The 15,356-nt window shown below is 41.4% G+C and overlaps 2 protein-coding genes across 3 annotated transcripts; one reads left to right on the plus strand and one right to left on the minus strand.

Annotated features, from left to right (window-relative positions):
• The first annotated feature begins 398 nt into the window (after positions 1-398).
• Positions 399-8,465, plus strand: siral1 (SIR2 antiphage like 1). 2 transcript variants are annotated; one of them, XM_084950791.1, is made up of 8 exons: positions 399-924; positions 1,284-1,358; positions 1,528-1,617; positions 1,872-2,124; positions 5,623-5,850; positions 6,586-6,714; positions 6,902-7,199; positions 7,555-8,465. In XM_084950791.1, exons 3-8 carry the CDS (start codon positions 1,535-1,537, stop codon positions 7,623-7,625), a joined length of 1,062 nt encoding a protein of 353 aa, XP_084806917.1. In that variant the 5' UTR covers positions 399-924; positions 1,284-1,358; positions 1,528-1,534; the 3' UTR covers positions 7,626-8,465. The 2 variants fall into 2 exon arrangements, with proteins under 2 accessions (XP_084806917.1, XP_084806920.1); XM_084950794.1 differs by lacking the exon at positions 1,284-1,358.
• A 154-nt stretch (positions 8,466-8,619) lies between these two features.
• Positions 8,620-15,133, minus strand: srpra (SRP receptor subunit alpha). The gene is made up of 15 exons (XM_084950790.1): positions 15,028-15,133; positions 14,772-14,909; positions 14,390-14,473; positions 14,108-14,271; positions 13,045-13,205; positions 12,793-12,955; positions 12,333-12,483; positions 12,099-12,217; positions 11,898-12,010; positions 11,732-11,818; positions 11,142-11,314; positions 10,837-11,050; positions 10,507-10,670; positions 10,065-10,163; positions 8,620-9,913 (listed from the first exon to the last, which is right to left on the minus strand). The coding sequence occupies exons 2-15, from the start codon at positions 14,892-14,894 to the stop codon at positions 9,785-9,787; spliced, it is 1,944 nt and encodes a 647-aa protein (XP_084806916.1). The 5' UTR covers positions 14,895-14,909; positions 15,028-15,133; the 3' UTR covers positions 8,620-9,784.
• Between the last annotated feature and the right edge of the window lie 223 nt (positions 15,134-15,356).

The following is a 15,356-nucleotide window of genomic DNA, read 5'->3' on the forward strand; positions in this document are numbered from 1 at the left end:
AGAAAAGCTCAGAAAATCTGCTGCTTTCAAATGCTCTTTGTAAATCTCCCCTTTGTGGGTTTGAATTTTAAAGCAGGTCCATTTGTTGGTTTTGTTCCTTAAATAAAACTGTTGTTACTATACCTGGGCTGCTGTGGAGGTCAGAAATCTATTTGTACATTACCGTGTCGATATCAAAGCATAGTATATTTAAAAAATGAAATTGCCCTAATCTTTGGTTTGAAACAAAGTAGAGCCTCACCTATCTTGCATTTTTAAAAAAGAAAAAACTCAACACCTCTGTAGACTGGGTGCTTTTTTCCGACACGTTTAGCCGATAGCTACAACGATGCGTGAGTTGATCTGTGTGCCTCGCATCAATAAAGACTGCGGAGCCATTCGCTCAGCACATGAAGGCATCATATGACCCGGTGCACTTCTCAGCAGGCGGCGACTTCAACGGTACCGCTGAAGTTAAGAGAGTGACAATGTGTAGAAAAGCGGTGTGAGCCGGTAACGTTTGTGCTGTTTGCGCTGCTCCGAAGAAACTAAGTGGCATAGGTTTTATCTAGAAGGACTGGTTTATATCGGATAGCGGATTTAAATGCTATACAATCATCATGACAAGTAAACAGGAGGCTAAATCAGGATTTTAAAAACACCTAGAAGGTAACTCGGCTCAGAACATCAGGGAAGTTAACGTTTTAACTGTAGCTAACTGACGTCGCCAGTTCGTTACATTTTTAGGTTGTTTAGTAAAAGACACTGTCTATACTGTAACTTTACCGGGTTGGCTTAAACACCACTGAAAACCTAAAAGCTTCGAATTCAGATCAGTTTCCGAGCTATTTCACTTTACAAAGGACTGACTTTCGCCTGGTTCGCATTAAGAGGATTTCCACTTTAACCGAAGTAAACAGTGGGCATTACCATACCGGTACCAAGGTGAGTAAGCTATCAATACTGAACAATGTACCGTAGCATTAGCTGTTAAATGACGCCGTAACACGTAATCGATTGTATGTAATGTCACCGAAGTTGTGTCTCCAGAAATTAATGTTGCCATGACGAACTGCCATAGGTTAATTAGTAATTACTACTAATTACTCATGGTTTGATATTGAACCGGTGGAGCTTTGAATTAAAGCTGGAGTTATAAAAAGAGAGCAAGTTACATGTTGTTGTTATCTAGTTAATGACTAGCATATGTCATACTCCTACTTTCCAGGTACAGTAGCTTTACTGAAGGTTTGAGGTAAGGTGTGCTTGCAGGAGGAAATGAATAAGTAATTTACTGTTTGCAGAGCAGAACAGGGACATGCGGAACAAGAACAAAGGCAGGCTACATTGATTGACATACCTCCCCCCATTTTTGACAGGTATTTTCTACTGTTCTGGTAGGATTCAGTGTAATTAGATTCTTCAGAAAGCTTCACACACCACTCCCATTTAGGGTCCAGACTTGTTTTGTTGTGTTTTGCTTGGTTAACTAGTCACTCCCTAAACATACTGCACAGAGGCTCTTAATTGATCATGTTTTCATTACAGGAGCTGAATGGCCTCTGTTGTAGCAGTGAAAACTGAGAAGCGGCCTGCAGTGGATTCTCAGGATGCAGACTCCAATGCTAAAAAGCCCAGGTAAGCTCAGATGCTGCTTTAGAGCCAGCTGCACACTATGACTATAACTAATTCATCAACAGGGCTGATTAAAATCTTTTCTTTTTTTTTTTTGAGTTCCTAATTTTTGCGGGCCCTACATAAAAGGTATGGTTTAGTGTCCGACTGCATGTTAGTGGGCTTGAAAATAGTTTGTTTAACCTTCATGCTGTCGGAAGGATTTGGGAAGTACCATCTTGGGAACCATCGTCACTCAATCTCTGCCTACCCCAAAGGAAACTGCTGCCCAGTCTGAAGACTAAGCGAGCCCCCGAGCTTGTCCTGGTGATTGGTACGGGGGTAAGCTCTGCAGTGGCCCCTCAGGTCCCTGCTCTCCGCTCCTGGAAGGGCCTCATCCAGGCCTTGCTCGATGCAGCCAATGACTTTGACCTACTGGAGGAAGAGGAAAATCGGCGGTTCCAGAAGCACATGCAGGAAGACAAGAATTTGGTGCATGTGGCCCATGACCTCATTCAGAAACTTTCCCCGGTAAGCCTGCTTGAGCCTTTCCTCTTCGGCTTTCTTTCCTACACCTCCCTGTTGCATGCACACTAACACATGTTAGACAGACTGGCAGCTTAGTGTGCTTTCCCCAGCTGGAGACATTTTGTTTCAGCTTCTGTGGCTTGACATAAGAGATCTTAAGAGGTTAAAACCTCTATATCTATAACATAAGGTTTAATGTGGATTGTTTTTTTTTTTAAAAAACACAAAAGTCAATACAGGCAAACATTTATTCAGTCATTTTGAAATTATTTGCATATGTAATAGAACAAGCTATGTTCACTGCCTCCAGGTGCTTTATGTTGTGAGTTAAAGACCCTACAATCACAGGGACATGATCTTCTTTATGCATAACAATGTGTTGATCTCTTTTATTGGAACAGTTTCAACTTTCAAAATGTTTAGTTAAGTAGTGCCAGTTTGGAAGTGCATCCATGTTTTTTTTATTTTGACTTTTGATTTGTTCCCGTTTTTAATGTTAGTAATAACTTCTGTGTCAGAATGCAGAAATGAAAGCAGAAGTTTGACTTGATATATGAAACTTCTAGATTAATACTAGAGGGGTATATGCCACGTTAGAATAAAGGAAATCTCACAGGTGACGGGAAGGTAGAGAGTAAAGGATACAAATGTATCTGCAACAAGCTAATATGCTGTTTAAAAGGGGGAAAAAAACCACAGCTTACAATCATTTCTAAATACAAACATTATATATGTTATATACAAAAAGAGAGTAGAATAAAGATAAAAGCATATAAATAAGATTCAGAAATGCTGCTGCCCTTTTCTTGGCCCAAGCTCATTTATGATGGACCAGTATCTCCAGTATAACATGGGTATCTTGCACATCTGTCACACTCCACATACCATTTATGTTTTGGAGCAAACCACACCTTCTTCATTGAAAGTCTTTCTTAGTTTAACAGCTCAATGTCAAACCACATTCTGCACATAATGCAACTGCTTCTTAGTAAGAGTCTGAATGTTAAACTGAACTTCCAGCAGCCCAGACCGGTCGCCCTTGTAAAAAATATTTTGCTAGCAAGGCTACAAATTAAAAAAATGCGACAAGATATTCCCTGACCTGTTGAGTGGGAAGTATTTTCCTTTCAAAATTGCTTTGAGTAGAAAAGAATCAGTCCATTTACCCTTTACAGTGATGACTGATGAAAGCATAATATTTTGAGATATGTAAAACATCAAAGGTAAATATCATAGGTTAATAACACCTGAAATGTTATGATGAGCCAAGCTGTCAGGAATTTCCTTTACCTGACCACCTAATCATAACAGTAACCTTACGAGCTTTCACAGGCTCAGTGACACACTGCACAGAAGAGGTGTGGTACTGCCAGAATGCAGTGATGTCCTGACAAAAATGACACAGTCTAAGTGCATGTTCTATATGTGTTTATCTCTGAAAAAGGTGTGGCAGTTAAGATAAAGGAGAGGAGGCTGAAGATAAAGGTGAATTCATCTGTTTGAGGAGGACTGAGACTCAGCTGGAGCTCAGGATTTATCCAAAGTAGAGTCACATTATTCTAAATTATTCAACCGTATAAACCTGACATTTGTGTGTAACCGCCAGCGTGTACTATGTGTAGAAGAACACAAAACATTTACAGTCAGATCCTGAGCCCTCTTGTGTGTTTTTGAAGACGGTTACTGTGCCACGTGTCTAAATGCAGCGCATTGCTATCATTTTTTCCCACAGGCTGTGTGAGGCTGCAGGTCAGAAAACAATGTTTAGTTTAGTTTTTTTTTTTTTAACCAAACCACGGCTCGCTGGACTCATTAGTTTCGTAGATTGATAGATTTACATGTGACTCAGTTCTCTTACTATTGAACCGGTCTGCTCTGGAGCTGGGCTGGCAGATGGAAGACTTAATACCGTTTGCCTCCTGTGTTAGTCATGTTTCATCGCACCTTTGACATTGATAAAACACGCTTTGTTTCAGCCCTCAGCCTGTTGTAACAAAGGGAACAAACAGCGCTTTTATGGCTTTATCCATCGTGTTTATTTCAATCCACAGTTGTGCAGACACCAGCCCACTCCCGTTGGCCACAGACACAGCCGGGTCTAACATGCTGAGGAAAAAAAACAAGCATAGAATAATGTGAACCAGCAGTCCCCCACTCCCACCCCCACAGCCCAGATTTCACATTCAAGCAGAGTTAAAGTCCAGTGCAAGCACACAGTAATGTATAGTCTGTATGAGTGTTAAATGCCTATAGGCATTTAATTCACAAAAACCCATGTGCAAATATTTCTCTTGGTGAAGAGAAGCACACATGCTAGCACTAGAGCTAGGTAGATGTACATTGTAGTTTTACTCTGCTCTAACAGAGCAACTACTGTACAGTGCTTTAGACAGAACTCAGCAGCTGTGTAATAGTGTCAGAGACCTCCAATAACATAAGACAGAGACAGTTTAACCCACTTTCATGGATTTGTGTATTCGTAGGGTGGCTGCGGTCTGTAATGGGGGTAATCCAAAGTTAAAACCTAAAGAGACTGTCTAGGCCTGAAATCCTTGGCAGTGAAGAGGCTAATTACAAGTGTGCTGACCAAAGGTTTGGCTCAATTCAGGGAAGACGTGTAATTTTGATAATCGTTTAGACCATAATCTGAGATGTTTAATCTTCAATTTGTATTGCAATGACTACTTAAGACAAATCATAGTATTTTGTTAAATAGTTTTTTTTCCACTGAACTCTCTCTTACTGTGTGAATGTTTTTGTTTGTAAAGCTGCTAAGTGCATTATAAAAAATTAGGATTAGAATTACAAGACAGAGTTGGTCTCGAGTGCTTTAGTTGGTTATTATGTAAGTCCTGACCAGAGACAGGCCAAGGACACGGCGGTCAGGATGGGTGCTGTAGACGCTGGATGTGGATAATGAGTTTCTTCCTGTGGAAAGGACTCCTGCTGTTTAGCCCATTAGAGCTGTAATCTGTGAGAGTCCGCGGAGTATTTCCTTGTCCTAGGATCACAGTGGTCAGTGCATTTCTGAATTGTCCTTTAGCTATTCTTAGCAGCCCAGTTCCCCCACCTCCACCTTTTTCTTTTTTTTTTTTTTAAACTAAAAGCTTCACCAGGTGAGGATGAGGTTTAAGTCACAGCCTGTAATCTCTAAATAGACTTAAGCGAAGTCTATTAGTTACTAGAAGAAGTAAGTGAATGTACCTTAGACAGTTTTTTCCAGCTATCTCATTCTTCGGCGCCACCTAAGTTTCACTTAAATTATCGTGAAGGGCTGTGCCAAGGAGAGGCATTTTAACGACAAGTTTAAATCCTTTGTTATGCCTGAATCACATGGCTGCATTAGTAAGGTGCGCTCAAGTTTGGTCTAAAATGCTCATTTAGCAGTTGCAACTAGACACAGGTCTCCAAACCCACTACATCTTGAAGTAAAAGCCCCAACTGGGCAAAAAACTATCCACTAATAACAACGTGCTTTTCCTTTTCTTTCTTTTTAAACAGAGAACAGGTAATGTAAGGTCCACGTTCTTCAAGGACTGCCTGTACGAAGTGTTTGATGATTTGGAGTGTAAGATGGAGCACGCAGGGAAACACTTACTGCGGTCAGTGCTGCAGTTAATGGAGAGCGGCGCACTCGTTCTCACTACCAACTTCGACAACCTGCTGGAAATTTATGCAGCCCATCAGGGCACCAAGCTGGAGTCTTTAGACCTGACAGATGAGAAGAAGGTAAATATTACTTGAAATGAGATTGATCTTTCTTGCTGCAATAGATGCCGTCAGCTGTTTGGGTTTTTTTTGTCTTTTTTTTTTTTTTTTTCAAATGAGGGCAAAGGTCCCCAACATCATGTGATACCACGAGCACTTTGGAAGGTTTGTAGGTATGACTCCCTAAAATTCAGACAAAATAAATGACAAATTGAAATCTTGCTTAAACTTTGCCCCGAGCACTGTCTTGTGCTCTGGTTACATTTATGACACTGGCTTCCACTGAAGTTCCCCGTTGGCCGGTTTAGGAGAAAAAATAAAAGAGGCTTTTGACCTGAAAGAGCCCTTTCTGTCAGGCAGGTGGAGGGAAGTTTAACTTCCATTTTTAATCATTGAACAATATTTGATTTTGGGCTTTAAAGTGGGCTTAAGAGGAAGCACATGTTTTTCTAGTACAAAACGTTTCTTTTAAGTACCAAATAAGTTTTCTGCAAATTCTCAGCTGCCCATCATTTATGTCCCAGCACATTTAAACTTAGCTGAGTGGTTTCTTAAAGAGAACACAAGTTTGCCAGAGTGAGCAGAGATTTCTGAGAGACCCGTTACTTTGCCTCTCAGTCCTGGTATTTATGTCTCATCTCCATCAGGGCGAATATCCTCTCACTGCTGCTCAGTGATTGCGCTCCATTCCCAGCCAGAACAGGATTTTGTGCAATGGACTGTTAAGTGTGCACTCGTGTGTGCTTGTGTGTCTAGGTGCTGGAGTGGGCTCAGGAGAAACGGAGGTTAAGTGTTCTGCATATCCACGGTGTTTACACCAACCCCAGTGGTATCGTACTGCACCCTGCTGGCTATCAGAATGTACTGAGGAACACTGAGGTTATGGTAGGCACTAACGTTCACTGCTTTCTGCCCCCTTCTTGGCTTAAGATGTACACATTTATAAAGGATATAACACTCAGGTAGAGTCTTGGAAATGATTTACAATTTTCCTCTGGACGTGCACTAGTTTATTTGAAAGGTTCTCCTGTGAATGAAATAATACAGCTTTATCACTGGGTGTTTTTTGCAGCGTGAGATTCAGAAGTTGTACGAGACCAAATCCTTTGTCTTTCTGGGCTGCGGCCGCACAGTAGACGACACAACCTTCCAGGCTCTGTTCTTGGAGGCGGTTAAACACAAGTCGGACCTCGAGCACTTCATGCTCGTGCGGCGAGAGGATGTGGGAGAGTTCAAGAAGCTGCGCGACAACATGCTTGACAAGGGCATCAAGGTCATCTCCTATGGAGACGAGTACGCTGACCTGCCTGAGTACTTTGAGAGGCTGGCCAATGAGATCTGCAACCGTGACGTGTCCACCAATGGCTGGGGTAAGCAGAATGAATTGGAACACATTAGCCTGCCTTTGAATGATCTGCGTTAAAGGGGCCATCACATTTACAAAAAATTATTTATTATTAAATTATTTATTATTTTAGCACTGGGGCTCTATAAAAGAGCTTTCAGTTTTTCACAAGATGAGAAATAAGGACAGGAAAGAGGACATGGGAAGGGTTGAGTTAGGTCATGGATGTTCTTTCTTTGTCAGTATCTATCAAAAATCTATCATAAATGTGGGCTCTTTGTGAAGCACTTTGTGATCTTTTTATCTAGAAAGGTGCTATACAAATAAAATTTTACTTGCTTACTCTTTGCACGTTGTCTCTTTTCAATGTGTATCCGCAGGATCCCCGTCACAGAACGGAGAGGAACAGCAGATCGGTATTAACACACAGAAAAGCCTCCTTCAAGGTTAAGACTGAACTCGTCTCTTTGGCTCGGAGCTGCGGCCTCTCGCTAAAGACATTTTCAGACTAAACGTCCTGTTCAGAACTGTTTTCTGACTGTATGCTGGTAGAAAATCCAAGTCTGTCTTGATTTTTAGTTACAAAAAAAAAAAAAACTACAGGTATTTTTTTCCACAAACTGGTGTGGCAGTATTAACAATTGTCAGTGGCATCATTTCAGTAGATGTTCTTTGACCTTTTTAAGCTTTTCAGACAATTCCTTCCACTTCTTTTCAACCCCATACTCTTGACAGATGCATTTTCCTCCACAGCTTTACTCACAGATCAAGTCTGATTTTGTTGAATACATTTAGGAATCTATGGGGAACCTTAATTACATCATTATTTTTCAGATTCCCTTCTCATTCCATTTTTAACTAAAAGGGAAAAAAGTTTGCCTGGCATCCCCTACTATACTGGATTTAAATGTTGCTGGAACATCCACTTTGTGGGAAGCATCCGGGTAACTGAATGGGATGTTCCCTTTTCAGTTCGACAGAAACACTACATGTGAATCCACAGTAGTTAAACATGCTGTTATGCTGAATTTTCAACATACAGTAAATACGCATTGAGCTTAACGCACAACCCCTGCTCTCGATTTTAAGTCTTGTGTGAATGGATTGAATCAGTCATGCTCATCCCACAACCTGGAAAACTTGATTTGCACACTGCTTGGTGGGGAAAGGGACGAGTTACTGTAACGACTGTCGTAAAAACGTACATTCAGATGTTTTCATATCAGAGCGGTTCCCGGCAGTAGCACCCTCTTTGCCACTCTTGTGCTGAAAATAAAGGAAAAAAAAAATAGTTCTTTAAAAGCCCCTTTTTGTACTTTTAATACTTGCATGTGTTTTCTGATGTAGTATTTATAATAATAAGCACCATTTTCAAAATAAAGCTTTTGGTATTCCATCTGTCCTTTCGTACATGCATCTCTAACACAAAGTACAACAAGCGCCACTTTAGAGGCTGTCATAGCATATAGCAGCTTTATTTAGAAACGTTTACATTCTCATAAATTATCTCAAATTTTCTTTATAGTTCTCATATTGCACTACCACATTTTAAAGGGGGGCCGAAATGTTTAAAACTTCAATTTTCTCTTACAAATGATGAATGAATCAGACGGGGAAATAAGTCAAAGGGCCACAGAACTTTAATTGACCACTTAGAAGTGTAGTCTGACATCTATGGACACCTGTAAGAACAAGAAAAACCTAAACTTACAAATGGATTTCTGCTTTTCATCCACTATAAACTGGGGAATCAAAGTCTTCATGTTGTAATGGCAATTAATTAACTGTGTGTTATATAGGTGAGGAGCTCTGGGAGATGACTTTTAGATCATAACTGTTAATTTGCTCAGGAAATCTTGATGCACTGCCCTGTCGACCTTGATTTTTCTATGCCGTGATTTTCTTGTTGAACACAAAAAAACATCTAACCTGATAAGTGCTGGTATTCACACCCACCCTATTGTAAATCATAAACTGTCTTCCCCACTAGACTAGTGGGGCTGCTTCTTCTGACCTGCAAAGCCATGAAATTAGTGGGTAAGTATCCACACTGTTGAAGTGTTAACTGAGAAGACAGGAGACAGACAGGCACTGTGGTCACTAAACTTTCCTCAGGCACAGGCAGCTGCTGAAATGTCACATCCAGCAAACACGCACTACCCGACCTCATTTAGATGAAAGAAATCTGACTGACAAATGCCAGGTAGGGAGCTTTTTTCTTTTCCAAGCTTTTACTGTGTAAACCAGTAAAGCGATAGCACAGCCTAGGTCCAGTCAGCAAATATATCATTTGAATGAGACTTCACCGTTTCGGAACACAAGCTGATCTGAGGTACTTTCTAAATTTGGCCCAAATGTTTAAAAATAATACAAAGGGAGGCTCCTCTGGCTTTGATGCAACACGTTCTGTCTTTTCAAATGCACACTTGTCCTTTTACTGGAAGAATAACATCCTGTGTGAGACATTTAGTTCATTCATTTGATTCCAAAAGCAGAGGGCGCAGGGCAGCAGCATGGAAACGTGGGCTATAGCGGGGCTGGAACATCTTGTGGCAGTGTGGCAAAGGCTTCTCTGCAATGATGAATAAACCAGAAGAACATGCGGCCAACTTAAGCCTTCATCAGGGCGCTGACCACGGCACGGGCGTTGAGGCTGCGCAGGTCATTGTAGGTCTGCCCCGTGCCCACAAACACAATAGGCTGGCCTGTGATGTAAGTCATGGAGATGGCAGCACCAACCTGTATAGAAGGAAGGATGACGAATGAGAAATAATGCAAATTATTCACAAGGCAGAAAGCAGCTGCAAACTAATTACCAAACTGCATTCAAATATTCTCTAAATCACAGAAATGAGATGGCCCCGATGGTAAAGTGATCACAATAAAATACCTTGTCATCAATAGTGTCAAACTTGGTGAGAACAATTCCATCAATGAGGCGAGGCTTGTCAGACATGGAGTGGTCTGCCAGAGCCTGATTAAACTTCACCTATGGACATGAAGCAAAAGCAGAGTTGTTCAGGTACAAACTGCTGAGGAAAGAGTTCACATGTAAATCTCCAACCTAATGCTGTCTAGAGGCAGGGGTGTAACAAAACAGCAGCTTAATGCAATAGCACTGCCCTCTGCTGGACAATTGAATACATAGAATTTTTTTTAACCTAACCAAGTTCTTTTTTAGTAACGTTAGACACTGACTGAAAGCTCTAGCAGCAGATCACATGACTCATACAGATATGAACTAAATGTTGTTTTACTTCAAATTGAAAATTAACTAATTATTACCTCTTATATGTACAAAAAAAATATTTCAACTTTCTGAGTGATCTTACCAGCTGATCAACTGCCTCGTTGCCCACCAGAGCCTCCCCAACAAACAGCACTAGGTCAGGCATGTTGACTGCTATAAGCTTGGCCAGCGCTGTCATTAGGGGGGCGTTGTCCTGCATACGTCCAGCAGTGTCCACCAGCACCACATCAAAGGCCTGGTTGCGGGCTACAGGGATCAAAAGTGGAAAGGTGAACAAGTGATGCTGAAATGGGTGCAATGCTAATATTAAAAGTGCCACATCCCTTCTTTACAGCTAAGGTACAACACACTGTGCTGTGTGGCATCAACCAGCAACCCCTTACTAATGCCACAGTAGATTTTTTTTTTTTACCATAGGCAATGGCCTCCATAGCAATTCCAGCAGCATCCTTCCCATAACCCTTCTCATAAAGCTGGACTACAGGTTGTCCACCGTGCTTCTCGGGGGGATGCAGAGAGTTCAGGCGGCGCTGGTGAGTGCGGAGTTGCTCCACGGCACCAGCACGAAATGTGTCACAGGCTGCGATCAGCACAGTGAAACCATTCTCTATCAGCCAGAAGGAGATCTAGACCAAGGCAAAGGAAAGTTTACCTTTACAAGGACACGGTAAATTACTCAAATTACCAACAAGCAGAAATATTTCAATGTCAATTCACCTTTGCCAGGTTGGTGGACTTTCCCACTCCATTGACACCACAAAATGTGATGACAAAAGGTCTTCGCTGGCTCTGTGCTTCCATGACATCTCTCAGAATATCCACTCTTCGCTTGGGTTGCAGGATCTGCACCAGTGAGTCTTGCAGGGCCTGCTTTACTGTTGAGGCCACAGCTGCACACACACACAAACACAAGGCGTTACCCACATGTGCTAGTCTGCACAACATCATTTACAGATGTAGTGTATTTAATATAATTACACCATAAAGTAACATAGTACCACAATTCATAATTACAATGAATAAAAGAAATGAATAAGTTGGAATTGCCCGTTAAGGCCAAGTATGTGAATCAAGTCAAGGGGGTCATACTGTTACAGCATTCATATCATCAGAGTTATTTTTTTAAAATAACTCTGATGATTGAGAGGCTTTGACATACACTTCATGTTTAAAATGGATTACTGTAATTTTATTACTTTTCCCAGCATGCGGACAGGTGCACTCAGAGGAAGAAGGAATATAAACATGATCCTTAAACCATACTATAAATTACAAATCAATACTTTATGTATATAATGTGTACTTACTGGTGAATGTGCCCATGACTTTGCCCTCCAGTTTTTTGGCTACAGAGTCACACAGCTGGGAGGCAATGTCGGCTGCTACATTCTTTGCTGTGTGATCAGAAAGGAGGACAATGAATACCAGACAACAAATACCAGGCTATCATGCCTTCTGCAGCTGACTTCATACCGATCAGGTGGTCCTTCATCTTCTCCAACACTGGTTCCATATCCTCCCGGGTTAAACTCTTGGAGCCCACCAGGCCCTTCAGCATCCCAAACAGACCTCCACCCTTTTTGGAACTGAAAACGAAAGAAAGAAATGCACAAATTATAGTTTAGACAACATTAAAAATGTTATTCCAGATACTCTAAAACTAATATTTCATACCTTGGCTTGCTTGTTTCTCTGATGACCACTTCCTCATCCTCTTCCTCCATCTCCTCTTCGTCGCTGGACTCGTATTCCACAGACAGCAAGTCTCCCTTCATGGAGGCCGGCTGCGTTTCCTGAAAAACAAACGAGGAACTAAGTATGTGGCATCTCGTCACTTATTTTAATCACATTAATCTAACTGCAGATCTCTTAGGGATCTAGGTGGTTAGATTAAAGACCACTAAATACCGGATCAAATTGTGCTTCCAGGTTCTGTTCGGCACCATTTGGAGAACCATTTCCATTCTTGTCGCTGTAGTCCAGATCCCTGGTGCTGCTGCCTCCCATGTTCCAAACACGATTTTGTTTCCCCTTTGGCTTCTGAGGCTTTGGCGACTTACTGTGAGAACGAGATCAGAATAAAAAAAAAAAATGAGTGTCTCAACATGGAGGAGGAAAGAAAATAATCAATTATCATCATCAAACCATGGCTCTAACACAACACAGCAGACAGTCACACACACAAGTAACACTTAATATAAGTTTTGGGGAAAAGAAAAATTAATGAATTTTAAATAATAAGAAAAAAAATTAAAAATAATAAACTTGGGATTCAGGACAGATTGATAATGACATCAAGATGTGCCTTTAAAACACACATCGCTCTTGGCCTGCTCTCTCTTTTAAATGGAAGTATCAGCTGCTTTACCTGGGTTTTTCAGAAGCTCCTGGCCTGTGCTTACGGAAGAATTCCTCTCTGTTCTTTTGCAAGATCTCCTCGGCAGTCAGGCTCTGGTTACCATTCTCCACCATCTTCTGGCCAGAGGCTGAGGCCTTGTCTTGATCCCCTTTGGCAGGCTGAGCTGCAGGAGCTGGAAAGGATTAGAGTCAACTGAGTTTGAAATCATGTTACCCTTACCCATTTAGAGTTTGCTTTTTATAACCGAAAGAGAGCACTTACCCTCCTTTTTGGCATTTTTATTCTTCTTGCCACCCTGTTCCTTGCCTTTGTCCCCACCCTTTGTCTCAATCATTGACTTCACAGTTTTTTGAGATTTCCCAGATTGCTCAAAGGTCCGCATCCCGGCAGGGCCTCGAGCTTTACTGCTCTCCTCCGCCACACTTTTGATAAACAATTAATATATGTCAACATAGGTAATAACAAAAAGAAACTGTCAGGGATGCATCTTTCACTTTTTCTAAGTTAATAAAACAAACATACAACAAAACTATTAAATCTCACAGCTTTTTGATCATATTTCTTATGTGGCATGTAAAACAAATATTTAAAAACATATTTTGGCCATTATCAAGACAGACTTGATTTTGATTGCTGCTAAAATAAAATTTGAATTGGCTTTATGTTCCCGAACATAAAGCAAAGGAGTTCAAGTATTTATGAGGGATGGAAAGATAGAGTGCAAGTTGGGCCGATAGTTTGGTGCAGCCTCAGCAGTAACGCGGGCAAGTACGCAAAGGTCCAAGTGGACCCTCATGTTAACCATCTGATGACGAAAACTGTGTCAGCGGGACCCAAGCGAACTCTAGCAGACTTGTGGAAAGTATAATCCCTGCCTATAGGGTGAAAAAGAGTGACAAGCTGTGACATCTGCAGGGGTCTCAGAGTAGAGCTGCTGCTGCTCCTGCATGTTAAAAGCTGCTGAGATGATTCAGGCATCTGGTTAGGATGTCTCCTGGGCGCCTCCCTTTGGTGGTTTTCTGGGCATGGGAGGAGACTCTAAGGTAGACTCAGAACCCGCTGGAGAGATTTATATCTTGTGCAATCGCCCAAGAACTGAAAAGTGTGGCTGGGAAGAATCACATCTGGAATGCCCTGCTTACCCTGCTGCCACCACAATCTGAATTTGGATTACCGGAAGACAATGAATGAATTGGCTTTATATTACTAATAACAGTATTTGCACATAAAACCAATACACAATTTTCATGCCTACCTACAGACATTGGCCTGTGTGTTGTTTGGTGCCTAAGTCTTTATTATGGAAATTATTTTGTTTCTTTACCTGAGAAGCACTTTAAAGTCATTCTCAAACTCAAAGCTGTTGTTGAGCAGCTTTAAAGCTCCCTTCTGCTCCAGCTCATTCTTATAGCGATCCCTAAAGCGAAGCTGGACGTCATTTATAAACTTGTCCACATATGTCAGCGTCAGGATCTTTTGAAAACCCACCTAGAGATGCACAGGTGAAACGAGAAAAAGGCAATGATCATAAACACATATAAAACACAAACACCTATCCCCGCCTGATTTTTTTTTAATTCATTCAATGCTTATATGAACGACTTACCACAAAAATCAACTCAAACTCGTTGTCGAGCTTGTATTTTAGACTCAAGCCCCCATGACTAAACGAACTGTTCCCACTTCGCTCCTGAAAAAAAAAAGACATCAACAGCATGTAAACGGGAGCTTTTGCTTCTGCAGCTATCGTTGTGTGTGTTTTCAACCACCTAAATTATGTCACTATAGCACAGGAAATATTAAACTTATATATGAATGAGTGGTATGTGGGGGGGGCACACAGCCCAGAAGAAGCTTATTTAGTTGCTCGCTACGCCATAAGCTAATGCTAGCATTAGCTACTCGCTAGTGCTAGCATTAGCTGGCCCCTTGTTACAGAGGGCTGGATAAAAAGACAACAGCCACAAGCAGCTAGCCGTGAGGCTCACCTGAAGGATCACCGAGCGGATCAAAGCGTTGACCGGCCCCGTGAAGGATTCAGTGACACCGGCTCCCTGAAAACACCACAACACTATCCCCCCTTTGCTGAAGATGGTGAAGAAGTCTAGCATCTTCTAAGCACGTACCTGGATTAAATAAAAACACAGACAGATATGTGGATAAAAGCGAAAGAGAGCCCTGGGTTTATAAAATACAGTGTCGTTTTAACGGCTCCTGCCTGCCATTCAGAACACGAACTCTTACCGGATAATACTTAAACTGATAATAAATGCCCCAGGAGTGAAACCCACTACCAGTGAAAAAACTGTTTTAGACACGTCAGAGGCACGATCAGGAAGTGATGTTGACTTCCGACATGTTTTTTTTTTTTTTTTTGTTGAAGTTTGTGCTTGCGCAGTTGTCATTTCAATGAACCGGTAGTGTTTTCCTGTCTATTTTACCAGTACCAATGCCAATATTTTTACCAGTTACCTGTAAAAATAATTTGTATTGGGCCTGTCTCTTTAGGTCAACTTCTGTTGTTTAAATGTGTTATAGGCTATAAAAATAACTAAATAAATACATTAATGAAT

This window comes from Perissodus microlepis, chromosome 14 (genome assembly GCF_051167445.1).
Source record: "Perissodus microlepis isolate ML-2025 ecotype Zambia chromosome 14, ASM5116744v1, whole genome shotgun sequence".
In the NCBI taxonomy this organism is placed as follows: domain Eukaryota; kingdom Metazoa; phylum Chordata; class Actinopteri; order Cichliformes; family Cichlidae; genus Perissodus; species Perissodus microlepis.